Below are 27,762 nucleotides of genomic sequence, written 5' to 3'. Positions count from 1 at the left end.
ATAACATTTTGTAAACACATGCAATATCAGAAGCATACCATGTCAATGGTGAGGCTTGTCAACAAAGGGATAAAAGAAACCAAAAGAAACATTACTTTTCAGATAGAGCAGTGCAAGCAATGCTTGTTCCTATGATGTAAACAACATAAATAGCACTGATAACCACAGTGGTGATCAAAGCCTCTATAGATCTGTGGGTCTAATACAATGCTGAGTCTCGCTGTAAGAAAACAAACAGACTAGCCCACGCAGAGACGGTGCAGGTGCACTCACTGACCCGGGCACGGCAACCCAGCGAGTCTGCCCTGCTTATTGCAACCCACAGTTGGGAAAACACCTTCAGATGTGTTAGGACGTTTAGCATCAATAAACACTCTCCAGACAAAAGCCGAGCGGGAATGGACTCCTACACACTCAGATCCACTTCCCTCACACCACACACCAATGATGACCAATCATGCTAGTCAGAAGAACACATATCCATGCCAGTCAATAAAGAAATAAACAGAGTAATTAATGGAGTCATAGTGCCCATGATCCCAGAGGCTTAAAAGGTGGTGGGGGAAGCTCAGAGCTGGTGGAAAGGAAAGGGGATGGCCGGCTTCCTGAGGAAAAAGCATCGTCTTTTGCGCTCCAAAACAACTCAGGAAGCGACCATAGCTTGCCCGGGCTTCGGACACACTTTCAGTTGGACGGCTGCACATGTATAGTTAGCTACTCTCTGAGTTGGACACTTACAGTAACTGTCTGACAAACTAACAGACAAACATACACAGATACAAAACCTCTGGGACACTGGGATGTCCCCGCTCTGAGTCTTTTAGGGATTTACCAACGCTTCACTGCCAGACAAGGTAAGAAGAACGTTTTTCTGGTTTGACGGGGCTTTCTGACTTTTCAGAGGTTCAAAATTGCTGAAATGACAAGTGGAGGCAGTAGTTTAAATGGCGTGGGGTTCACCTCCTTCTCTTGGGTGAAGAAGGTTTTTCTGATGTCTCAGTGCCAATGTATTACATTAATGTCAAGTATACTTCAGTCTTTTCATTCCCTTCTTGTATTAACAAAACTGGAAAGCTGTTTTGATCTTTATGATTGAGGAATATGACTAAATACGTCTTGATTTATTTAGCATTGTCTATGTCCTGATGTTCACATGTGTCATGTACTGATTCTTATTAAATCACTTGCTCTGGACGTCTCGGCTCAGTGGACTGAAGTCAAAGATACCAGACTTTGTAATTTCCCTTCAGATTTGACTTTGAGCATCATGTGGGCACTTAACTGATACTAAAAATTCTAAACAACAAAAAAACAAAAATCCCCAAAATCAAACTGTCAAAAATGTTTTCATGTTACCTTGAATTGCATAGGCCTAACAATGTGCAAAATTAATTTGCATTTAAATGACGGGAAACCATGTTTTTGTTTTTCTTAAATAAACAACAAAAGAAGTCTGAATTTATTTGAATAATAAGTGTTTTTTTTAGTCTGGCGAATGTGTTCTTTAACCTTGTGTAGTTTCGTTCTCTTTTGATTCGTTGGATAGGATGGGATTTGTTTATTTGTTTGTTTCCACATATGCATCTGCCTTATTTGAATAGTTTCTGCTAGTTCACAAATTAATTTGCCATAGAAAGGTGATTCTCAGTTGGGGGCCGGGGCCCACCAGGGGGCATCAGCAAACTTCCAGGTAATATTATGTCATATACAAAAAAAAATTCTATTTGGTATATCTTAATTAAAATGATAAAAACACTTACATTTAATGTACAACACCATACTATAATAATCATTCTTAACATTCATTATATAACAAAACCAGATAAAAAAAGTAATACACTGTAAGTTGAGAGAAGAAAAACACCTGTGCCAAGAGTAAACAGACAATGCTGATGACAGAAAACACATGTACTGCAATAACAACCATAAAACCATTGACAAAGCCATGCCATAATCAATCTTTCCTCACATGCTGACTGATATCTTCCCCCACAAACCTCTCAAATTAGCTTTAACCTGACCTGCTCAATGTAAAAGGTTACACTTGTGACGTCCATCCAGTCCATTCCCGCTTGCAGATGCCCACACTCCAGCGAAACGGAATCAGGATGCTACCAGCTAAAATGGGCCCTATAAAGGATAACCCCGGTTCCTCTCCTGGCATCCACCACACTGGAGTGTGTCAATAAGGCTGTGGCTGATTGCTCGCTGTGGCCAGGGCTGCTGTTGTAGTGATATGACATAGAGCACTTCTCTCAGCACAGATGCAGAGGGCTTTTCCTGTGGTCCATATGGAGCAGCACTGCAGGATGCAGGCAGTCTCTGATTGGACCATCCCCCGCTGACCCTTCACTAAGGTGCCAGCAAGAAGTTGCATAATAGTAGTGACAAACAGGGATGTGAACACACCACTTTGGAAGAGGAACCAACAATAGTGTGTTTTAATGTAATGACAGTAGGACTTCACATGCAGCAATGGACAGACATTTAAAAACAGCAGTAATGTCTTTATTTAAACGCATTTTAAATTAATGTAAATGATATAAAATATTTTTCACTATTTATAATGAAATAAATAAATATTTAGTCTCATTTAAATAAACAGGTTTTGCAGATTCAAAAATATTGTGAACTATGCCATTAAAATAATTTTTTAACACTAGATTAGATTAGATTAGATACTTATGATTATTATTAAATTATTAAATTTTTATAATGTAAAGGTATACACTTAAAATAAATAAATAAATGCACAAATATGCATTACTAACTGTACATAATAGCAGAAATAATAAATTATAAAAAGTAAATATTTTATGCAAAATACTTCATACATATTTATAACAAGTGTATTTTACCAGTATAAATGGGTCTTTATAAATTATATTTTATAAATAAATAAATACTTTATGATCTGATGTTTTAAATAAATAAATTGCATAAAATTATTTTTCATAATGTTTTTTATATTTAGATATAAAATAATAAGAGATAAATTATAGAATAAATACTAAATAATAGAAATTAAAAATTTTACACATATTTATGATAACTGTATTTTTACTAGTATATGGTCCTTTATAAATGATTTACAAACATTTGATATTAGATTTTAGAAAGAGAATCCCTCACAAAGGGGGTAAAAATCTTGTTTAAAAAACATTTTACATCTGAAAAACACAAAATGTGGCCAAATAAAAACATGGGCCAGATTGTCCTTTTGGATCACTTGATGAGAAATATTTGAAACTTCGCCAAGGTGAACATCGTAGGCAGAAGAGGAGCAAAGGATGCACCAGCAAACACACACAACAATGACAAAGTTAATGTTATTTGATGCTATTTCCTGCTCCCCGAGCCAAGAATTCACCCCAGTTTGCAGCTTCTCTTTATACAGTGTCTCTTTATTTAGTGCTCGTCTTAGATGTGGCGCCAGTTGTGCTTTCCTTTCCTGGTTTTGCCCAATCAACAGGAATAAGTATGTGATGTCCTCGTTCAGTTTCAGCTGAAAAATGATGCATCTAATAATTGCATAATTAGCAGAGACAAATACAAGGTCAAGGACATGAGAAAGTGCATCCATGAAGATAAGTGAGCTGCAAAAGCAAAAAAGAAGACAAATGCTTGACCTTTTTGAAGCCTGAAAGTACAATATGTAAATCTTGTAATTCCGCTCATTTGATCAGGCCAACTGGTCAGCGCTCTCATTTTTAAAAAAATAAATACAAGTTAAATAGCCATGCCAAGTTTGTGACCTGCACAAGAGTCCCTGAGACTCATTGGAGGCGTGACATTGCAATCCTTTGTTTATGCATCAGCGAATAAGCTATTCTGTACTGTTCATCATATTGTTGAAGGAAACAGATTTCATAATACTCAATGGGCTGCCAAGATGCTTAAGACAACAAATGTTTGGAGAAGCTCACACTCCTCCAATAAGCATAGTTTCTTTTATTCAGGCCTTGTTCAGTTGCAATGTGACCTCCAAGACACACTACAGAGCCATTTCTTTTGTTCAGACAAAAGGATACAAATTGTCTGACTTCTCCTTGGCACGTGTGCTGCCTGTTTTGTGAAATATAAAAATGTTAATCGAGAGGGGAAAAAAGCGGTGAGGTTACAGATAAATTTTAATGACCCATGGCCCTTTAAATAAATCACATATACCTTTAAATAACTTTAATGAAGGATATCCTAAATACATGAATACAGTACGAAGATTTCAAACTATCTAAACAAACAAACACACACGCACGCACGCACACACACACATTTACACACACACACTAACTCCATGTAAATATTTTACTGTAAATGTTCTTAAAATATATTTAAAACAACAACAACAATACTCTAATAGTAATACATTTTTAATTAATAAAAAATGTTTTTTCATTTAAAGTCTTTTTAATTAACAATTTTAATTTTGCTGATTTCATTTAATTTCAATAGATAAATGCGATTTATTACTATATTTTTTTTGTACATTCTTAAATTGTTTAAATAACATTTTATTTATTTATTAGTAATTTATTATTATCATTTTAAATTAATTCAGTAGTTTACTGCTCTTGTGTGCTCGCGGATGAATGTGTGTTTTCTCTTAGTCCTGCCCACGAACTAAAGCAGAAGCGCTACCAGCACAGCTCCACATCACTTGCTCTGTTTTACTCTGCTGGCGTGGGTGAATTTCCTCGATAATTGAATAAACATCTCATTATTTCATTCAAATATTTTTTTACTTCTGGTTCCTGACATGAAGATCGATCGACATGGACTCTGTAAGTTTTTATTTTCCGTTTGTTATTATAAATTGTTTAATTTCACTGGACCTGTAGAGTTCAATGAGCTCTCGTGTAATTTATAACCATGTTAAACTCTGGGAAAACTTCACCGCGTGTAATAACGCTGCAGTTTTTATTGTTCACAACTTTGATCATAACTGTGTTAAATAAATGAAATGTTGGCGGATTTTATTCTTAAGTCTAAGTTGAATATTTCTTTAAAAAACGATGAATTAGAGGGGAATAGGAGGCGTGATACTTATAAATATAGCTACTAAAACATATAATATAAATATCTCATATGAACATATGCACTAAACTGAATACAATTGAATTAAATCCTCATTTACACATCTATATATATATTATTTTTCAACCTTGTCAAAAAAAAAAAAAACCTACTTTGGCTGATTTTAAAAGTAGCTGACTTAATACTTTTCTCTTTCTGCTTATTAAGTAAAATGTTTAGCCTTCCCGTTTTTTAAAAACGAAACATTCCATCCTCATTCACAGAAGATGTCATGAGGTAGGCTAACTTTGTTCTCCTGGTGTACAGTTAAAGATTTACTCCCAAGAGAAAGATAATATATCCTGGAAAAGCACAAGCCTTTATAGCGGGGCATACTCCAATGTCAAGATGGACGACTAAGATTTGCTAATGTTGGTTGCGTCAAAACAAGTAATCTGACCTTGTGGTACTCTTATAATGATGTGCTTGTTTCGAGTTCATAATATAATGGTGATGAATGATGGCATGAGGGACCCTTTTAACACCGTCCTCAATCACTGTTATGGCTTCAATGACACGCAAACTAAAATCTATCTATCTATCTATCTATCTATCTATCTATCTATCTATCTATCTATCTATCTATCTATCTATCTATCTATCTATCTATCTATCTATCTATCTATCTATCTAATTAAAACATATAGGCTATAAACAGTTCTCTAAATTTCTATTTCACATGCGTGCATTACCCCATGACTTCAGGAGCATTGAAACTTCACCTTGGGGAAAGTCATTGGGAGGTTGTCTTTGGCTTTCTCCAACATTCCAGTGCTTTTCCTTTAACCAGAGCCTGAAACCCAAAGCTATAACAGAAGCAGTGCCTCTGCCTGTCACATATTAAGAGCAGTCCTCCCTCTGTTTGAGTGTAGCCCAGCCCTGCTGTAGACTTTGAACCGTGCTGGCACTGCAGTCTGTGGCTCCTTATCATTTTGAAATGGTAGATGCAGATGAGGAGGATTATGGTGCAAACAGTGAGACTAAGCTTATGTGTTTTAGATTTCACAAGATTTCAGTATTTTGGCATCCAAAGCATCATTGACCCTAATCAAAAAATACAAACAATAATATAAAATATAGTCCGGGGGGGAAATGAACTGTTAAAATGCAGTAAATCCCATTAATTGGTCAACTGTTACTTATCACATACAATGAAAAAAACTGTAAATGGTTTAAAATGTCAGTTTTCAACCAGCTTTGTATTTTTACAGTCTCTGTAGTATATAAGTAAATTAACAATGTGTATATTTTTCCCATCCACTGAAGTCTCAATATGGGTCATCCGTCAGACTTTTGACAGCTTGATGGTTTTTGTGAAAACCATAGATCATAATTCAGAACTTTTGTAACCCCGGTTCATCGATAGTCTGTTCGAGCCCAGTGCATTATGGTCATTGAAGTTTTCCTACCTTTTTTCACCACAGTCCTTTTTCTCTGTTTACTTTAGTTATGTAGCACTGATTAAAAAAAAATGTTTCTACTGCATAGACAGCCAATTTTTATTACAACCCCATCTTGTCAGCTGTGAATTGTTCTTTTATTATCACATAATATGTAATTGTACTGTAAAATACTACATCGTTGAAAAACTGTAAAAAAGCATTCCCTGAAGTCCCGGTGTGGCACATCAAATCTGATTATATTTTATTAAATTTCTTATGTTATCACAAATGTACATTAGAGTGTTTTGTGTTACATTATCTATTTAGTTAATGTTCATTGCATTTTATTATAGTTAATATCTAGTCTTTGTCTGTTGAAAAAACATACTGTAGAGGCACCAAGATGCCATCCCATAATACCTGAAACATTGTCACTGTATTTTCTATAGTGAATTTCGGACAATCACAGCTGCCAATATGTTTTTACAGTGACATATAGATTACTTGTCTGATTTCTTCTTGAATTTATCCAGTTATCCACTTATTAGATAATGCCACTGCCATTGGCTGTAATGCAGGGGGACCTGTCCCTTTTGTCCCCTACCTGAATGAGACAGGAAGAGGAGTTGGTCTGGGAAAGCGGTAGTATGGCTTTTATATCTTACCCAATGATCTAACCCGAGGTTCCATGTTGGCTCCAGTGTAAGGTTTATAATTAGAGCTGGAGTTTCAGAGATTTTTTTGAGAGAGGATGATGATCTGCAATAGAACTTCAAATGCCGTAAGACATTTCAGTCACATTTTTCTTATTAACTCAACTTGTAAATCCCCTGTTAAACAGTTTAAGCATAAATGAACACTTGAGCGGTTGCGTAACTTACAGTACTTTCTCCTCATTCACTCCATTTGCTGTGTAAATTCCCTTCTTGTTTAATAATTAAATCCCACTGGTGATTCAGTGATCAAGTGACAAGTCAGGTAAAAAAAATGAAACATCTCTCATCATTACTATAAGCACTTTATTACTTTTATTACTATTATATTACTATAATGCCATTCTAAACCTGTGTGACTTTCATTCTTCTGAACAACACAAATGTTTCAGTGTTTTTTTTGTTTTGTTTTTTGTGCATACAATGAAAGACTTTCATGGCCTAACTCATGTCTTCCAGTGTGAATGATCATGAAAGAATAAGCCCTGAATGGTAGGTGACCCATATGGAAAAATCATGCAGACATAATTATTTAGGAAGCCACAAACAATAGACCCTCTATAGGAATGTAAAGCTTGTTTGCTGTTACACAGTGAAATTGGTCTACAGGCTACTGTATGCAATTTGACTTTAATCTCAGATACATATTGGTAATATAATATATATATTTTTTTTTTGTGAATTATTTTTAAAATTGCAGAATGTCATTTTTATATCACAAGGAAGCCAGGTAGATGACTGTTAATCCAAAGTTAATCATTCATTAAGTATCATCCCTTCGTATACACACACACACACACAAATTAGCAAAACGGAAGTGATTCAGCGCTGTTCCTATCCCCTTTTGTTACTATAGCCATAAATATCCAAGAGGGCTATTCTAGCCTAGAATCCTTTGAAAGAGGCAAATATGTTTTCTTGAAATAGACTCAGTTCATCAAGTTGAAGCCTCCTTTTGTTTATTTACACAAGATGAGTTGTGTCGTGAAATAAAGTGTCAGATATAAGTCTTGGGTGGCTTATTCTAGCCAGAATAAATGGATGTTCTCATTCAGAGGGCTGTACGTGTCATTTTTCTTCCCATTGAGTATAACAAATATTTGATGACCCTTGCAACATCAAATGTTCTCTTCAGTATTAACCAAAGGGTGTGCTTCTGATTCTACCTATCATAAAATCATTAATCTTTTATTTTTAAACTGTCGGATCTGTTATCTCTGTTATGTAATACTGTTTTCAATGCTGATATTGTGTTGATATTGCGCTCTTTTATTTCTATGTGCATTGTACTATGTAATTTCAGATGTGTTGTAAACTGGAAAAAACCAAGGACTGTTTTCCTAAAAAGTAAAAGTGCCAGTGTACTGGCCTGTGTGGTAGTAATTTCCTGAAGATTAGATCTGTAATGGATGAACAGTTCATACTGGTAGTGGTGATGCTGATAGAAATGCATTTAACTGTTTTATCTCTCTTCCAGCATACATCCTCCCAGCGCAAACATGCCAGTCCTTAAGAACCTCCCGTCTCGGCTGAACGGAGGCAGGTTTAGCGTGGATTTGTCGACTACACATAGTGAGTTCATCCTCAGAAAAATGAGTCTTAACCTCAGTCCATTTAAGGAGCCTGGCTCAGATGAGGACTGGCCCAGAAGCAATGGAGGCTCACTTCTGGATGGGCGTGTGCCCCGGGACAGAAACCCGTTTGAGGATGAGGAAGATGAAAATGAGGCTAATGAGGTGCGGCGTGGAGGATCAGGGAAAGGAGCCTCCATCAAAGGCACCCTGGAACGCATGAAAGGAGTCTCTCCCCTCAAGACCCTGGGCAAACTGGGCAAGAACTTGCGCATGTCTGGCAGGAGCAAAGGAAAGGACACCCCCTCCCCACACGGCTCTATAGGTTCAGCCTCACCCATGCAGAGGAAGAAGAAGGGCAGACGGAGTTCAGAAGGGAGCTTACTTAGGTATTATGGGCTGCAAAGAATTTAAAAGTTCCAATTCCTCTTAATGATTCCTTAATGGTTGATTAATGAGTTCATTACTTCAAGGTGTTTCTACACAAACTCTTAACAACTGTTTGGGAGTGGCATAAATGCAGTCCAACAATAGACCTTTAAAGGGATAGTTCACTCAAAATAGACAATCCAACAAGGTTATGAAAGCATTGTATAGCAAATTCATATGAATCAAGTGCCTTAATCAAAAGTTTTAGAGATTAACCAAATTCTTATGGCTTTGGAGTGACATGAGGGTGAGTAACTGATGACAGAATTTTAATTTTGGGGTGAACTATCACTTTAACTTGAAAATGCATCACACACACACAAACAATTGTATATATGATTGATATATATATATGATTGATTACACCATTTTTAGTGCTTCATGGTCATGGTCTATATATATATATATATATATATATATATATATATATATATATATATATATATATATATATACTACAAATGGTGTAATCAAGTCTCCCTGCACTCCTCAGTTGCTTGAGTATTTATGAATATATATGTAAAATATATTAATTCTGTATATATTATCAGTATCTTTAAAGCAATACTTTTATATTCCTCCAACTTTTCTCAAATAAATCTTAATGTATCCAACGGTGGAACTAATCTGTGAATGTTCGATATAGAATAGAATAAAAATAACATAGTGTAGTATAAGCGGTAAAATAATTTTCACTACTGACCAGCTTGTTTATAATTACAGCAGTACATTAAAATAATATGGTAAGAAATACCAGTTTACAATATCAAGCAGCATAAAAGAGCTGTTAGAACAGCTAAGTCAGCTAAGAACAGAACAGAAACTGGACACATTTAGCTTGCAAATATGTTAGGAAGGTAGATAGCAAATAACTACATAGACTAAAGAAACTTTACCAAGAGTTAGATGTCTATTTCTTAGCTGTTCTCTCTCATTTGTTAGGTTAGTGTTCTTGAGTATTATCTGGTTTCTCTCATTGGTCACATTTTCATTCCTGAGGGTGACACACAGCCAGTGTTGTGCCTGAACGCTTCATTGAACGATAGTTCATATTAGTTCATATAGTTCATATTTTGGGCGACCGTGAACTGACCGTGCTGTATTAATGCCTGATGAATGTTACTGTCAACTCGTTCATTCGGGTGTCTGTGAACGGCACGCTCTCTCAGGTTAACTTCGTTCAATAGGGTGCCAGATTTCTATAGAGCCTTCCAAGCGAAAACCCGGCTAAAACACACCGTAAACGGGTCTTAATATGTAGCGGAAAAACACCCAATCTGGCAACACCAGCCACCAGTGTCGCAGCGCCGTACGCCGCATGCGTGACGCGTCATCAAAAAAGTGCAAATGTAGCAAGAAGGCGTAGGATCATTTAAAAATATGTGTTTTAATAAAAAATAATGTGTTTTTGACAAGGGCGGTGAGAATGGGAGACAAAGCATTAAAGCAACAATGGGGAAATGCTGTCCCCTCAATGCTAATGTAAACCCTGGTTGGATAAGGATTAAAAATTGGATATGAAGATGAAATCTGACACATAGCTTCATTGTTAAAACTGATAAAATAATTGCTGTCTGTGATTCTATATGGGCTGTTGCAATAATAAAAAAAATAATAATAGCTCGCAGCAACATATGGCGCAGCAACATATGGAAAAAAAGAACGATGAACTAGTTCATTTTTGGAACTGTGAACTTAGTGAACTTAGTTCAAAATTTTGTAGTTTGAACTATTAAACTGAACTAGTTCATTATAAAATTTGTGAATTTAACTTTGAACTAGTTCATGAGAAAGTGAACTTTCCCAACACTGCACACAACACTATGACTGCAGTCCGCAGAAGAACACACAGCAGCTGCTCTGTCGTTTCCGATCACTTTCTGAAGATAAACAAACATGCTGTTGTTCCCTTTGTTTATCCACTTAACACAGCACACATCAAACGAAAGCACTTCCTTGCATCGAGTCTTTTCACAGTTTTACCTCTTTTAACATCATTTGCAGATATTGTCAGTGCTTTTCCCATCTTTTATGTACATCTTCTCAGTTTTTCTACATTCTCTACAATATTTTAAGTCAGTTGTTGTTGGCAAGATGCAGACAAACTAAGACCAGTGTCTTTCCTTTAGTGGACTGTGTTGTTTTCTTCATCTGTGTTTCTATGGCCAGTATTTGTGCAGAAAAGACATGCAACTCACAGCAGAAGATTTGTCTGAAGATTGGCTCATTTTAATGAGATTTAAATGCATGTTATATGTTATATAAGCTCCTCAAAAAAGACTTATACTTATGGGAAAAAAGGCAGCTGAAAAGCACTAAGATGAGAAAGAAAAATAGTGAGATAAACATTTTAGGACTAATAACTTGAATCCCAATGTTTTTTTATGTGCTGATTTATTGCAAATAGGAGGTAATTTTGCAGTTACATTTGTGGCCACTAGTAGAAAAGACACTGTTCTCAACAGACTTCTCCTCATCACCTTTCTCCTTTCTATAGAATGGCTGGAAAGTGCAAAGATCGCGTGGAGAGCTTTACCAATGGTGACCTGTGCTCAGAAACTGATGCCGACTCTACCAGTCGCAGACTCTCCTTCATGAAGATGGTGGGCAAGGGCAAGATGAAGAGGGAGTCCATGCAGGACCACTCATCTCAGGGGCCTGAGGAGGAGCCGGTGGAGGAGGTGCCCGAGGTCAAACCCAGGGAGCCACTCTCAGGTAATAAGTCAACTGAATATGAAGCTGTGCATTTGTAGAGTAACCATTCTGCAACTCATAGACTCATATTCCTCACGGTACATAACATTAAGTAAACATTCATTGGCAGTTTAGCTGTTTTTTATTTAACAGTTGTTTTGTAATTGTAATACAGTATTTATGACTATACTTTTGAAGCCTAAATGTATTGCCCTTCTAGAAACTCTAAAGTCTCCATAACTGTGAAAGCATTAATAAACAAGGGATTATATGCAATTATAAAACTATCTTTAATGGTTGTTCCTAAACTTTTGACCACAGCTGCACTGTACCAGAGGTTGATTGATAAGCTTGTCCTGCATGAGCGTAGTACATGAAAGGCAGGAATTTGCACATGATTTCATGCTCAGGTTTCAGGCGTTTTACTGAAAGACAAGGAGAGATAAGGTTCAAAACCAGCAACAACTTGCAGGCTCTGTTGGTTCAAGAAAACAAGCAAAAAGCATGTTAATGAAGGATCAGATTAGGACCGTCAACCTACAGTAACAATACCACTTGCTAGAATTACAGGCCAGGGCTGCTTGCAAACATATCTTCAGTTGTAAGTGGTTGCTTGTTTGTGCATTTGTTAAACAGTCAACAGAGTTTAGTGGTGTTCAACCTAGAAGAATTTCTTTTCAGCCCTACTCTTACACAATTGCTCTTACATAATTACACAATCATTTTAAGCAAGACTCTGATTAGCATGTTCATGTGTCTTTGATTAGAGTTGGAACTAAATTTTGCAGAAAGATTGATAACTGGGGAACATGCCTCTCAGAGCGGCATGCATTTTAGCTGATTTTCAAGACTTTTCTGTTGTTTTCACCATACAGGCTAAAGGGCTGTCAAATTTAAAACCATCAATCTCTTCCCCTTGTGTAAATGAAGCATGGAACATGATAAAAGAGGAATCCGAGCAAAGGGGAACTGAATGTGCCCCACAGTGTCATGTTTGGTCATGTCTTTGCTTTGTTCCAGCAGGGGGGACAGGGTTAGTGATTCTTGCTGGTTTGCATGTCGCAGCTGACACAGCACAAAAAACACTTTTTATTTGTGTATTTAGCCACATTATGTTGACGGGAAACCTTCTGGTGACCTCTCGCAACAGTCATGCGGGTTTACAAGTTAATCGTTCAGTAACTCTCAGCTGAAGAGAGTGGGTGAATAGCATTTATGTTGATGCGTTGATCAGATGCCACTACAACATTCCAACAGTGAACACGTTTTTCTTAGTTTAGTCTGCTTTTTAGTTTCTTAAGTATTCCAGGAGAGTTCTTCTGTATGAGCTTAAATGATAGGCCTACTTCTCATTTATTTTGCAGACATAAGTGTTGTGACAAAAGAAAGCATTGCACCATCCACCCAGCTGTTCTCAAGTGGCCCCACATTCCTGAGTGGCTTTAATGATTTAACTCACAGATCGAGAGCCTTTTTGAAGAATGCTATCAAACATCTTCACAATGATGCATTAAAAGAATATATGGGACATAAGTTGCGCTTCAGATAACTTGTAATGCCACACATGCCTTGTTCGCTGCACATGCAAGAAAATCCAGAAAATGGAGCAAAGAACAGGTCGGGGAATGCTGTTTGTGGAGGGTGTTTCAAATTTTTAAATGTCAGCTTCTGCTGCCAGAATCTGATTTCACTTTAGTAGGAGTTGACAAAGCATTCTCAATCCCATTGCCTTGCCAACAGGCCCCACTGTATACAGTATACAGCAAATATAGGATATTTTATATACAGTTCCACCAAGGGTAGTAATCTAGGCTTTTTTTTTTTTTTTACAACAGTACCATCCTTTCGATGATGTCACAACAATATAATGAAAAAAAACATGTTCTCGGTATACCAAGCATGTTGCAACTTAAACTCGTTGTTTTGTTGTGTGTTAAGAGAGCAAGGTCTATGCTGCGTTCGGGTTGCTGGTATTTACCAAGACTGAAAGAATATAGTTGTCTTAGGGATTGGCAGAGTGTAAGATGACATCTAACTGATTTGATAAAGAAACCATATAGAAGGGCGTTTACCCCTCGTCCTAGAGAATGATTTCCAGAGCTTTCCAAATTACAATCCGCAACATCCAACCATAAGCCATAACGACAGCTGAGAACCATTCTGTCATGGCCACCATGGAATCCGTATCTTGAGTGGAATGTTTGCAGTCAATGCATTCCCATTTATGAAAGCAAATATTCCTTCTTGCAAATTGGCAGTCACCCGTGAAAGGAATAGCCAACACTTCCACCTCATCCAGCTATTGTCCAACATTTGGCAGGAGGATTTGTTAAGGCATCTCAAATAAACCAACATTAAGTGAGGGCAGGGTAGCACTTAGAGTAAGGTGGAGTTTGCATTTTCCAAATGGTCCAATTTAGGTTTGTTCTATCGATGTTGGCCATGTCCAATAAATTAAGAAAGGGAGTAGGACCGATCGATCCTGAGAAGGATCATGAAGTCATTTTTGCAACCTTTAGGTCTCCAGTGGCAGGCGAGACCAGTTGTCACTTGGAAGCCACTTCATCTCACTTGACCTGGATGTTTAAACAAAATTTTAGCATGTGGAATTCCTTCAGGACGGGCTCAGTGTTGCTCGAGAGGCAGGAAATACAATCATCCTCCATTTATTAAATATTTCAATTCTGGGGAAAATATGTCTATACTGCACACGCTGAGCATTAAATAGGGGAAATGAATCAAATAAATGAGAACAGGAGTTTCTGTGGGCTGCTATTCCTCAAGTTCTTCGGTTTCTTGTGCTTCGGCTTGACAGGAGGGTTTTAACTCTGAAACACAGAGGGTTAATGGAAAATAGTCCCGAACCTGTGGCACAACGAAGAACAGATCATATTGCATTACATTCCTAGAATCAAGGCTAATCTTTTCCTTGTAACGGCTGATTGAGAGGTGTTGGTTGTGCAGGTGTGTTGGAGCTCTGTTAGAGGATATCTTGCTTAGTCAGATCTTTTCAGTCGAGTTTAAATCATCAGCCAAAAGCAAACAGTGTTATGTCCTCTTGGAAGTTGGAGTGGTGGTATTTGTGTAGCGTATGTGCCAAATGTGCCCTTAAAAGGCAATACTTCAATCCCTGTGGTTTTCATTAAGGAAGGGTGGTGACATGTCCATGCTTAAGTGAAGTATGCTCAGCACCATGAATTTAGTGCGTGAAACTCTGTGGAAACAAAGAGCTAGTGTTGTCCACTGTACAGCTCAGTGCATTTTAATGACTGTGGGATAAAACCATTTAAACTACGTGGATTTCAACTTCTGGATCATTGCTTTTCCAATAGTAATGTCTATCATTCTACACAAGTGCATATATATATATATATCAGTACTGTTCAAGTGTTAGGATGGTATTTTTAATATTTCAATGTAAGTTTCAATATATAAGTATATTTTATATAACACTAAACTTTGTTTTACAGTTAAAAAGTTTGCAAAAGTCACAGGTTTTATGAGCCGTACAAACAGATTGATTCATGCACAAGGGTAAACAAACAGTTCATTGCCCAGAATGCCATTACCTGCTGAATTTCTCTGAATTGCAATGCAGTAAATTCCAATTCCTGTTATTCCCATTTGTATTCAACTTCCTCTGGGGCATGGCCACTTTTATTAATATTCTCATTTATCAGTTAAAAGGAATCCAGTTCTTTAACTCTTCCTCTCAGACTGAAGTCTACAAGGTCAACTTTTTCTTCCTCCAGGTATGAACATCAGTAGTCCGGTCTCAAAGTCAGCGAGATGATACAGTGACATGTTGTCCTTGGGTGGAGGACTTTTCACGTGAATGAGTTGCAGAGGAAATGACTCTTAAGTTTTAACAGGGATTTTTCCAGCTTGACCCCCGTCTGTGTTAGTAATAACCATGCCGGTATTGTATTTTATATTTAGATCTCCTTCCGATGGACTGGCACACTCGGGCTGTTATTATGCGAGACGCTTGAGAAGGTTGTGGGGTCTGTTGTGGCATAACATTTATTTGAAAAAAGAAAAAGAAAAAAAAAACTGTAAAAATGTACTTTATACTATATTATTGCAATTTATTTCTAGTTACAGTTTTTTTTTTATTGTACTCACCCTGTATAGTGTATCACCTTTCACACAAAATATTAAGCACACAAAATCTGTTTTCAATGTTTAAAAAAAGTTTTTCTTTAACAGCAAATCAGCATATTAGAGTGATATCTGAAAGATCATGTGACACTGAAGACTGAAGTAATGACTGAATTCAGCTTGGCACCACAGGAATAGATTGAAAATTTCAAAACATTGCTGTTTTTACTGTGTTTTTGATCAAATATGTCACCAGTATATAATATTCACTGTGTTAATATGTAATATGAATGATATATACGTATATTTTTACTGGTTAAGCTAGTTAAGAACCCTCTTGGGGACATAACATGCTGGGCACCTGTATCCGTTACACAACATGATGACCAGCTCGGCTAGTCTTTTCAGTAGATGAACTTGTAGACTTCGTGACTTTCCTTTCCATACTTGAAGCTTGTCAAAATCTATCACCAGTAATCGGATCAATTTGTTAGCCCAAGTAAATGTGTTCATCCCAAAGGAAATGAAGGGATATAATGAAGGATGGGTGTGAGCGCTGACCTCAGTGAGGGCCTGTCTGCTTCTTCAAAGATTTCTTAGGAATGTCAAAAAGTGCTGCTACATGTAAGAAACACAAGTGAGATCATTATAAACTATAGCCAGCAGAGTGCATTGGCAGTCCTTTTGACCATCTGGAAGATATACTGCATTTATGTTGTAGGTTTAATGGCATAAAATCTTCTAATGGGGGAATTTTGAAGAACTTTATTGAATGGCCAAAATAATGTTCCCATATACATCCATCTTATCCTAAGCTAATTACAGTGGTCCTCAGGTTCAAGTTCTCATGATTTAATGGACAAGGAAATTTTTTGGGATAATGCCATTTTGTTTTGCCTCGTCTTAAAGGTAGTTTGATAAATAACTATATATATATATATATATATATATTAGTTATTTAAAGCCTCAGCAAACTACCTTTAAAACTCGCACTTTATGATTTTATACATACACACACATGCGAGTTCAAACTAAATTATTTTGCTCTTTTAGTTTTTATTTAACAGAATTATCATTGGTGATTAGATTAGAGCATGGTCCAGATCCCAGATTCAAAAAGAGCTTTAAGTTAAGTTAAATTTCATCCCCTTGGAATTATAAGGTTCTATCTGCATTCCGAGTAGTTTTGAGATAATGAGCTTCAAAGTTTTTGCATTCCATATAACTGTGTTGATAGAACCTTATTGGTTTTTTTTTAATAAAAATCCCATAATGTATACAACATAAAAAAAAATCTATAACATAATGTAAATATGTTGTCACAGAATAACAATATGGGAATAACTCAATTTTGACAGAAATGTCAGATAGAACCTTATAATTCCAAGGGGACGATTTATAAATTTCAGGTGTATGAGTTCAAAGTTTAAAGTAATTGTTCTATGGCTAGGCCTGTCATGATCATGAATTTTGTGCTTTAATTGTGATTAAATATTTAAAGAAGACAATCAGAAGAATAATGCAGAAGTGCAATCATTTCAAAAAATTTAATTATGGAAAAAGTTATAGAAATGCACATTTACTGTAAAGAAAATGCAGTTTCATAGAAAACATATGAGCATATAGTTTGAACATGAGGGTGACTAAACAATGAAAGAATTCAGTATTCTGTCTCTGCTGTGTGACTAATGGATAACCTCTTTTTCTTTGTTTTGTCAGTATTGGAAATCCTGCAGTTGGTGACAAAAAGAGATTTGTTTTTGGCTGACACTCACATTCTGGAACTGGAGCAGGAGTGTAGAGAGGCTGAATCCCCAACAGCGGGTGGCACTGAGGATTTTAGCAGCCCCAGCAGCAAAGACAGCAGTCGGCGCAAAGCCAAAGATGTGGAGCTGCTGTACGAGGCCCTGCAGAAAGAGTTGTGGGACGTGGTGAGGGAAGCTCTGCGTTGCCCCACCGCCGGGCCCAACCTGGGCCTGGTGGTGCAGGTGCTCCAGCAGGAGGAGCAAGCCGATCGAGACTGGGCTCAGAGTGAAGGAGCTGCTCCAGGAGGCCCAAGGCCGAGGGAGTTCAAGAAACGCTGGAGGGAGGCAGTAGTCGAGTTGGCTGATGCAAACCTACCCCAGCATGAAGAAGCACTGGCAGGCGAGCTCGCAGCCTATCTGGATAAGCTAAGAGTGCGTATGGTGGAGGACCTCGGAGCGGCTCGGCGTAATGTGGTGTCTGTATATCCTGTAGAATACGACTCCTTCCAAGTGTACACAGAGAGCTACCATCAGGCTGTTACCCGTCGTCTCCAATCTATCACTAATGGAGATCTGCAAATCACTGACATATACTCTTTACTAGACTGGCTCTACAACATTTACAACAGGTAAACACCAGCAGTTTGACTAGGATCGTTCACTCAAAACAATGTGATTCAAAAGCTGTGTTAGAAAAAAGAAACCAAACCGTGACCGGGGGTTATCAAGTTCAAAAATCATACTTTAAAAGTGGTCCTTATTAAGTTTTCTGAAGCCATAATTTTTGAAAGACAACAATTGTTTTATTAATTTTTTTCATTTAGAGAGAAACAATTGGGGTTTGTTTTTGAAGAAATTAATACTTTATTCATCAAGGATGAATTCAGTTGATCAAAAGCGACAGTAAAGACATTTATATTGTTTCAAAATAATTTTTTTTAAAATATATAAATTGTGTTATTTTTAACTAAGAAATGTATTACAGTTTTCATTAAAAAAAAAAAAGCTGTTGTTTAGCAGCTGTTTTCAAAATTGATGACAGTAAGTAAAAAAATTTTCTTGAGCATCAAATCATTATATGTGACCCTGGACCACAAAACCAGTCATAAGGGCCAGTTTTTTGAAATTGTGATTTATACATCACATGAAAGCTGAATAAATACACTGTATATTAATGTATGGCTTGTTAGGATGGGACAATATTTGGCAGAAACACAACTATTTGAAAATTTTAAATCTGAGGATGCAAAAAAATCTAAATATTGAGAAAATCTCATAAATTACTAATCAAAAATTAAGATTTAACGTATTTACAGTAGGAAATTAAAAAAAAATATCTTCATGCAAGAAGATCTTTACTTAATATCCTAATTATTTTTGACATAAAAGAAAAATCAATAATTTTGACCCATACAATATATTTTTGGCTATTGCTACAAATATATCCCAGCGACTTAAAACTGGTTTTGTGGTCCAGGGTCACATATTAGAATGATTTCTAAATGATCATGAGTAATGATGCTAAAAACGTAGCTTTTCATCACAGAAATAAATTACATTTTAATATAGATAACAGTTATTTTAAATTGTAATAATATTTCGGTATTACGGTTTTATTGTATTTTTAATCAAATACAGCAACATAAGCAGTTGTCTTTTTTTTTTTATCTTTCCATAAATTCTGAACGATATAAAAAGAAAATCCGGTTGCAATGTACATCAGCAATGGCCTGTTTTGTATTTTGTATTAATTATTAATGACTGTATCCAGTTGTCAGTCCACATACAGCAACAGCAACCCTAAAACTGATTGTTATAAATAGCTTCTGGTTGATATGAGGAGGTGAAAGCCACTCTTGTACCTTCCCATTCCTGTTCCTTCATAATTCAGTGTTTCCTTATGAGTGAAGTCCAGACTCGGTTTGTGATTTGCTCTTCCTGTTGTTGCCGCAGAGATGTCCTTGGAACAGTCACCATAACAGCACCCATTAACCTCTCGCAGCTCGGCCCACTGCTGCCGGCAGAGACGGTGGAAAAACTCCAGCTCGACTGCCTCAACTCAGTCAGGGTAAGAACCCAAATCCCCAAACTTCATCCCCATTTTCTGTGTACATTGAACAACAGCACATCCTGTCCACTCAGAGAGATGGCTGGTCACTGCAACCTGCACGGTCAATTAGACTGCGGCATTTTGGGGTCAAAGAACGGTTTTCCTGTCGACATTGAACACTACACAATAGGTCAATAGGTTTCCCCTTCATTCATTAAGCAACATGAATGTTTGGGCTTTTACTAATCATTTAGCTCATCCTGAAAATAGTGACATTAGTCTAAAACAATGTCATGCATGATAACTTCGAACATACCGAATACTGGTGCCAATATTGCCGTCCCCTGTCACAGCAAGGCCGCTTTTAATGAGCTGTTGAGATGTTGTGTTTTCCAGGGGAAAGTGACCAATGAGCTGTCTCAGGTTTTGGAGGAGGAGGAAAAGAGATGGCTGGACACCCTGAATGTCGAAGAGTATCAGTTACCTCTGGCTTGCACTGTTATTCAGGTCAGCGCATGGACACATGCACCATTTATGCCCATTAAAATCAAACAGGATATTGTGCTAGACATATTGTGACATCACATGTTACTTTAAATCCATTTTCTCAGTACTGATTTTGTGTATAATAGCCCACTGTTCCTGGCCGTCTGCAATATTTGAATCAGGTTTTAGACTGAGTTTGTTGATAGAACCAAAAAAACATAAGACATGTCGAATGTTATCCGTGCACCTCCGTGTAACAAGAAAATCGTCTCCTAGCTGGAGCTAAAATAAATAAACATTTCCCATCGTGCGCATGTTTCCATTACAGCACATTGTTTTTGCAGACTCTGTATTGCACCCTAGTGGTCATGAATGAAACTAAGCAAATATATTCCAGAAAGTAGTCACTTTGTTAAGATTATTGAGCAAGATATTTCCAGACTAAATTGAGGAATTATGCTTTTTGATTGTAGAGTCTACAAGAAGACCTTGAGAGATCTGCAGCCGTAAACAGAGATTTGGGCTCACGGGTTGCTCAATGCAGTCTCAACGGACTGGCAGATTTCCTGTACAGGTGGGAAAGTGATACTTGAAATGTGACACTGACGCGCCAAAATGAATACTTTTATTCAGCGAGGATGCATTCAGTTGATCAAAAGTGACACTTAATACTTTTACAGTTACAAGACATTATTTATTTCAACTACATATGGCACTTTGTGTTCATCATCAAAGAAAAATATCACAGTTTCTAAAACATTAAGCATTTATTAGCAAATATTTAGCTGGTTTCCTATTTTTTTCAGCTGTTTGCATATTAGAATGATTTCTGGGGGATCATGTGACCCTGAAGACTGGAGTAATGATGCTGCAAAATCAGCTTTGTCATCACAGGAATAAATAACTTATAAAATGTACTTTTAATTTGAATATTATTTCACATATTATTATATATTATATATTATATATTTATATATTAATATTACTGTTTTTCTGTATCTTGGACCCTATATGGGGCTCCAAGATAGGTGGCCAAATTATAACCCATCAATGACCAACCCTTTGTAATGCCGTAAATGACTAAAGAAATGCTTTTTTCATTTATTAGATAAATATATTCCATATCTTTAGTTGGATAATTCCCAAAGAAATGTGTCAGACTATCATGCCATCCTTTTGCTGCAGTTTTCAGCGAAAGGTGGAGATGTTCCATGAGATGCTCGTAAACACCTGTGGAGAAAATGAAGAAGGTTACATCACAAAAACAATCGCGCTTGTCAACTGCTGTCCACCTTTCAGGTAGGCTTTCTCAAAGTACTTTATTTATATGATTTTAAATTATTTTAGTGTTTTTGTAATATAAACTGGTGTGTTTAGGAGCTTTGTGGAGCGTTGCGGCCAGTGTGACCCTTCGACCAGCGAGGACTCGATTCGTAGAGCCAACACAGCTCTGGACAGGACAGTCAACCTGAGTGTGAGAGTTCTGAGCGACAGACTTTTTGAACATATCAGGGTGAGGCTGCCACAGATCACCCCACACTTCATCACATAGACATGTACACACGCACATGTTTGTCAGGCTGTCCAAGAATATAAAGAATATCTTATCAGCATTTCCCCTATGGGCCGTTCTCAAGGATGTTGTTTTGCACAGCTACTCTGTCTCTGAGACACTAAAATAGCAGCGCTATGTGAAAAACACTAGATGTTTTTGGCCTGACGCCAAACAGTATTCAGTGTCTGCTGTACAGATTGGCATTACCAGCTCTCAAGGGCCACATAGTTTCGCTGCATCCTTTTTTTTCCAAGATGGGGCTCTAACAGGAAGTTAGCCGCTCTCGCTTGTCTCTAAAAAAAACGAAAGCCCTCACATCCTGGTGAGGGCAAATATAGTACATTTTAGTCTAGTGTGTACTGTGTATGTCATTTCTAATCAATTCTGTCTGATTTCACATAGCCCTTCTTTGATAAGCTGATTAAACGGAAATGGCTGAGCAACACTGAACCTTTTGAGCAAATCGAGGCGTTCATAAAAGAGCACTTCAAGAAGTTTTGCAAGATGGACAAGCCACCTTATGAGGTAAACTAAGATGCCAGTGACATGAATTTCCTCCCTCAATCTGCAATCTGCAAATTAATATAATAAACGATTCTTAAAAATGCTTTGTCAAGTACATTTTGATTCTTTAATCCTTGTATCTACACAGCCTTTAAAATTCGTATTGGTTCATTACAATTCTGTGATCAAATATTTTTGTACAATTACTGCTAAAATCTATATAGCTCTCTCAGCCTTTTCTTTTTACATAAAACAATTTCAGCCCAAATAACCTGTGTGTCTAATTGTCGATTTAGCCGTATAATAGAGTAGATGATGTGCAGACAGTCAGGCATAATCCCAAAATAAACTCTTCAGGGTGAAATAAGATGTTTCTCTTTCAAATATGATCATGTTGGGATTAATGTGAGAGAAACCTCTGATTTCCTGTGTGCTCCCAGGTCCTGGTTGGGGAGGTGCACCGGCGTGTGATGACTGAATATGTGCGGGCCATCATGAGGGGCAGAATCATCTGCACATCACTCAAAATGAGGAAGAGAATGGCTGGCCGCCTTCGTGATGAAGGAAAGCACCTCAAAACACTCTTCAAAGAGTTGGTGAGTCACTTATCTGAAAGATCCTGCTGATTATCCGTTATCTGCTGCTGAACTGGGGTGCATTTCCCAAAAGCATCGATAGGTAACTGTGGTCGCAAGTTCCATTGAACTCTATTGGATATGACGGAGCTTGGGACAATAACTGCTTTTGTGAAAGCCAGCCCTGTTCTGTTAAAAGAATGTAAGTTTTTATATTTTTATTAATATTTCGGATGTAGCTTTTATTTGTATATTTTTCGGTTTTTATTTGAATTTTTTCGGATTTTGCTTTAAGATTTAACTAATATTAGTGCTTTAACTGAAACTTATTTCAGTTACTTTCCAAGGCAAATTTTTTAATTTTTGTTTATTTTTATTTAACAATAACAACCCTGCTATCAGCAAGATATATGCTATAAATTATGATATTATTATAAAATATGCTAGTACTGGTAAATTAAATATATTTGAGTGTGATCAGCAGAGTAAAAAAAACATTTTGAATTTCATCTGCTCTTATGTTATTATGATTTCCTGTTTAATCACAAACGTGTGAAACAAAATTAACCACCTAATATATTACTGTAACATGGAAAATTACTGGACATTTAGGAAATGTAAAGTTTTTTTTTTTTTTACTGTTTTCTGAATTATTTTAGGTAACACTTTATTTTATGGTGTCCTTGTTACACGTTACATGTACTTATTAATAATTCTAAACCATGCTTACTTACATGCAACTCTAAACCAACTCCTAACCCTAACCACATAGTAAGTTAATTGATATTAATCAGCACTTAAATGTATAATTACACTGTAACAAGGGACAATGTAAATTTAAAGTATTACCTCATTTAATTTTTATTTGTTTGGCAAATATATTTTTCTCATGAAATCCTTATTCCCAGATTCATCCCACTTGCCAAAATGCCATGTCCTGTTTTTAATCACTTAAAACCCGTCTACAGCCGACAACTTTCAAAACAAAAGAGATTCTGAAGAATGGGCACGTCTGGAGCGGGCACGGAGGCAGATGGCCAAACAGGCCCTTGGCTCCAAAGGGCATCTCTGTGACCCACCCAAACGCTCCTTTCCCCTGTGCAGCGTCCGCCCCTTGCTTCAGTTAAAACATCCGTTTGTCACCTCGGTGGACAACAGGATGCCTTTGTTTATGGAAGAATGTCCTGGCCCGGGCCTTTGAAGTCATGACTTGCCTTTAAGGTCAAACTGGGAGTCAGGAAGAACCGCCTCGGTGTCGTGGGCATACAGATATTTACCCTCAATTGGAACAACATGTGCTCCTAATCCTCTAGGTTTTTATTTTTCCAGAGACAAGGGTAAAAATAGCCTTTTCTAATTGTATGTTGGAGTCATTTGGATCCTGTGGTCTTTGGCTGTGTGACAGAAGTCATTGTACAATGCACTTTTGGAAAAAGTCTATAGCACCAGACAGTTGTGTTTAATCTGAACGTTCATCTGCTGATAGAAATTCCAGTTGCTGATCGGTTTCGGCATATGAAGGATTCTGTGGATCCAGTGACAGATCTGATGCTATCTTTGTTTGCCCCCATCCAGGAATCCTCCGCCTCATGGCTCGACAGCGCTATTCCTCACTTATCGGAGATCATTCTCTTGGAAGACACTCCCTCCATCCAAATGGAAGTTGGCATCCTGGTACGGGAATTCCCTGACATACGGTGAGTGTCTTGAGGGACAGCGTGCCGCTCAGCCGGGACACCTTGTAGCCCCTGATACGATCGAGTTCAAAAAGCAGAGATCTCAGGTCATCTGACAAAACATGCTCCTTCTGTTTGACAGCAAACGAGGGGCTTGTAAAAGCAAACAAGACCTTTTAGGTTTCCTGATTTTTATGGGAGACTGTTTGGTTAGCCTAGATTCGCATGAAAGGTGTACAGTTGTCCAGCTCTGGATCCTCGCAAAGACAAAGCAAAAACACAGGCATCCTGCCAGGGCCTGACCTAAAGCTCCATGGTTTAACCTAGAGAGGGCAGTCTCCTAATAAAGAGCCCTATACGGCTGCAGAATCCAGAGGAAACTCTCGTTTATGGAATGTGTGCTAAAAAAAAGCCTGAAACTTCAAATACGTGACCCAGATGTGCTGCAGGCTCCATTGTTTAGCATTAGCAACACCTTTGGGTTTTAAAACGGTGAACATTTGGAATCTTTCCAATCCACTGTATATATCTTCACACATTTTATGATCTTGGGAAACTCTGAATGATCAGGAGCCAACTTTAAATGAGGATTCTTTGCACCGTGTTTTTTTTTTTTTTTTTAAATATCTTTACTGCCACTTTTAGCAGTTTTGACCTTAACTTTGTCTTTTTTATATATTCCTTTTACAGTTTGCCAAATCTATAGAATAAACTTCAAATTAAAGCTCTAGTTTAAAACATAACCTTTTTTTCTTTGTATTTGAAAAGCTTTCTGTTTAGAAAAATATTCAAAGTTATGAAAACCAAAAAATATTTTCTGTAAAAAAAACTAGGCTTGTACTTTAGACAATCAAATCAAATCAATCTGTTTCAGTATGGTGTCAGTACTGACCACTCACCATGAAGTCATATTACTGTTCTGTTTAATTAAAGCAATATTTTACTTATTTAGCCATGTATTCTTACACTGTACATTTATTGTTAATATGACAATATGCTTCATACATGAATCTTTCTTGTGTTTGGAAGGAGGAAGCATGTTTCTGCCATGCTCAATATCCGGGGGATGACCCGACAAACAGAAAGGCAAGAGATCTTGAATATAGTGAAGGACATCGAGAACAGTGACAGCGTCATGCGGGTGTCCCGTGACAGGGCTCTCTTCGCTGAGGTGCCAGTGACGTCAGAAGTGCACTGTCTAAATGTAGGCCTGAGCCGTGTCGCCCTCACCGCCTCGTCTCTCTTCTCCAGCATGCGGTTCCGACGCAGAAGGACTCCAACCAGGGAAAACCAGGAAGACATGCTGTAAACCATCTCAGGTGGAGCACTCATGGAGCACTGGAGCAATGTCCATCAGCACAGCATTTGTTTCTTAAATGTTTGCATGTGCCATTGTCATATCATAAGGACAAGTAGGAACATCTGAGAAAACTGAGAAAATGACACTACAGTTGGCATCACTACAACTGTTTTTGCACAACTAACTAATTTCAAAGGCTTGTGAAATACAGTGGCACCGAAAATGAATGTCTTTGCATTCAAAAAACTAAATATAAAAAAAATATAGAAATTATTATATTAATAAAAAGCTCATTTTAAAAGCACACTTTTCAAGAAAAACATTTAACAGAACATTTTGTGGTTGTAAAATGTTAGTGTTTATATGTCTCTCAATAAATAGTTTCAGGACCAGTTGGTTATTAAAAGGCATTGCAAAAATGTCAAAAAGACTTCTGTGAAAAGGTCTAGCCTCATTTCATGCCTAATGCAATGGAACTCATACATTCTGTGTATCTAGAAACGTCCAAACAATCTTTGGGGCCACTATATATATTTTATTTCTGGCATTGATGTGTGTTATTGTATGAATATATAGTGCAACCATCCTTAAGAAATGTCTTTTATGATCTTAAGTTGCAGGGGTCCGAGTGCACATTGTAAAAATATATATAACTACTGATCAAAACACTTATTGGTTTTGGGATTGATGTTTTTTTAATCATACCATTTATCTTCCTGACTTTTGTGACAGTAATTGATAGTTATGAAATTGTTTTTTTTATGTTTTGTTTTAGTTGCACATGACTGAAGACTGATTTTAAGGTACTATGCAACTGCAATTATCTGTAAGCTTTTTTATCACATTTAAATGGATCATTTGTGGTCCAGTCTTCTATCATCTTGTCTTGAAAGATTTTTTTTTTTTATCACTCAGATTTACCTGTGAAAAAAATCAAGAGGGAATATTTATGTATTGCAAGACTTATTTATTACACCAGTAATTTCATTGATCAGTAATAAATACTGATAAAACCACAATAATGGAAACCAATCCAACGACAAATAACTACAACCAAATCAAATTAGTGAAAATTCATGAATAATTGTATCACTTTAGAGACACTGTGCTCAATGTACTGCCATAGAAGTTTTGGTTTGTTTACCTAAAATCCTGATGGACGAAACTTTTCAAACATTTAAGGATTCTGCATTTATTTAGTTTGTCTTCCAAAAAAAAACATTTTTCATCCGTCTTGTGTTTTCAGCATATGTTTGATGAGTCTGTATATGTTGCTGTGCGAGCGCCTTTGAAAAGAAAGAAAATTTCAGTAAACTTTAGGGTACTCTACATATGAAAGACTTAAGACTTTGACGTAAACTGCTTTTTTGGTTATAGGAATATAATATTTTACAGTGTATATATATTAAACCATATATGAATAAATGACAGAGGATCAGATTTTTCAGCCTTTATTTTGTCTGTGTGTGTGTGTGTGTGTGTGTGCTCTTGTTTATGTGACATATCAGGACACAACTTTGTATAATTACATGAGTATGACACAGGTATTACAAGGAGAGGGTGACTTATGAGGACATGACCCATGTCCACATTTTTCAAAAAGCTTATAAACCATACAGAATGAGATTTTTTGTTTTGAGAAAGTAAAAATGCACAAAGTTTCCTGTGAGGGTTAGGGTTAGGGGTAGGGTTGGTGTAGGGCCATAGAATATACAGTTTGTACAGTATAAAAACCATTAAGTCTATGGGATGTCCCCACTTTTCACAAAAAACAAACGTGTGTGTGTGTGTTAAATACAGCACCATGAGAAAATCTTCCACTGACTACAACAGTAAGTCAGATACACTGGGAGCTTGTGTGTTGCTGTGATTCGTTGACTTTGACGTCACATCGACCCTCACGTCATC

At 37.0% G+C, this 27,762-nt stretch overlaps 1 protein-coding gene across 2 annotated transcripts; it reads left to right on the top strand.

Moving 5' to 3' along the window:
• The first annotated feature begins 662 nt into the window (after positions 1-662).
• On the top strand, positions 663-27,294 carry exoc3l2b (exocyst complex component 3-like 2b). Of its 2 annotated transcripts, none has more exons than XM_026226251.1 (13): positions 663-854; positions 8,646-9,128; positions 11,666-11,883; positions 17,683-18,337; positions 19,662-19,776; positions 20,155-20,265; positions 20,718-20,818; positions 21,430-21,543; positions 21,622-21,757; positions 22,202-22,324; positions 22,744-22,899; positions 24,454-24,575; positions 25,584-27,294. In XM_026226251.1, exons 2-13 carry the CDS (start codon positions 8,668-8,670, stop codon positions 25,861-25,863), a joined length of 2,592 nt encoding a protein of 863 aa, XP_026082036.1. In that variant the 5' UTR covers positions 663-854; positions 8,646-8,667; the 3' UTR covers positions 25,864-27,294. The 2 variants fall into 2 exon arrangements, with proteins under 2 accessions (XP_026082036.1, XP_026082035.1); XM_026226250.1 differs by lacking the exon at positions 663-854 and adding an exon at positions 4,625-4,781.
• Positions 27,295-27,762: the final 468 nt, after the last annotated feature.

Source organism: Carassius auratus, chromosome 40 (genome assembly GCF_003368295.1).
Source record: "Carassius auratus strain Wakin chromosome 40, ASM336829v1, whole genome shotgun sequence".
Taxonomy (NCBI): Eukaryota; Metazoa; Chordata; class Actinopteri; order Cypriniformes; family Cyprinidae; genus Carassius; species Carassius auratus.
Note: the sequence above shows the minus strand (reverse complement) of the source record. Positions and strands in the feature narration are given on the sequence as shown.

Bases quoted from the DNA above. Each gene is read 5' to 3' on its own strand.
- exoc3l2b (XM_026226251.1), top strand. From the start codon at position 8,668: ATGCCAGTCCTTAAGAACCTCCCGTCTCGGCTGAACGGAGGCAGGTTT. The intron at 9,129-11,665 runs GTATTATGGGCT...TCCTTTCTATAG, and splicing joins TCAGAAGGGAGCTTACTTAG to AATGGCTGGAAAGTGCAAAG. The intron at 20,819-21,429 runs GTGGGAAAGTGA...CTTTTGCTGCAG, and splicing joins CTGGCAGATTTCCTGTACAG to TTTTCAGCGAAAGGTGGAGA.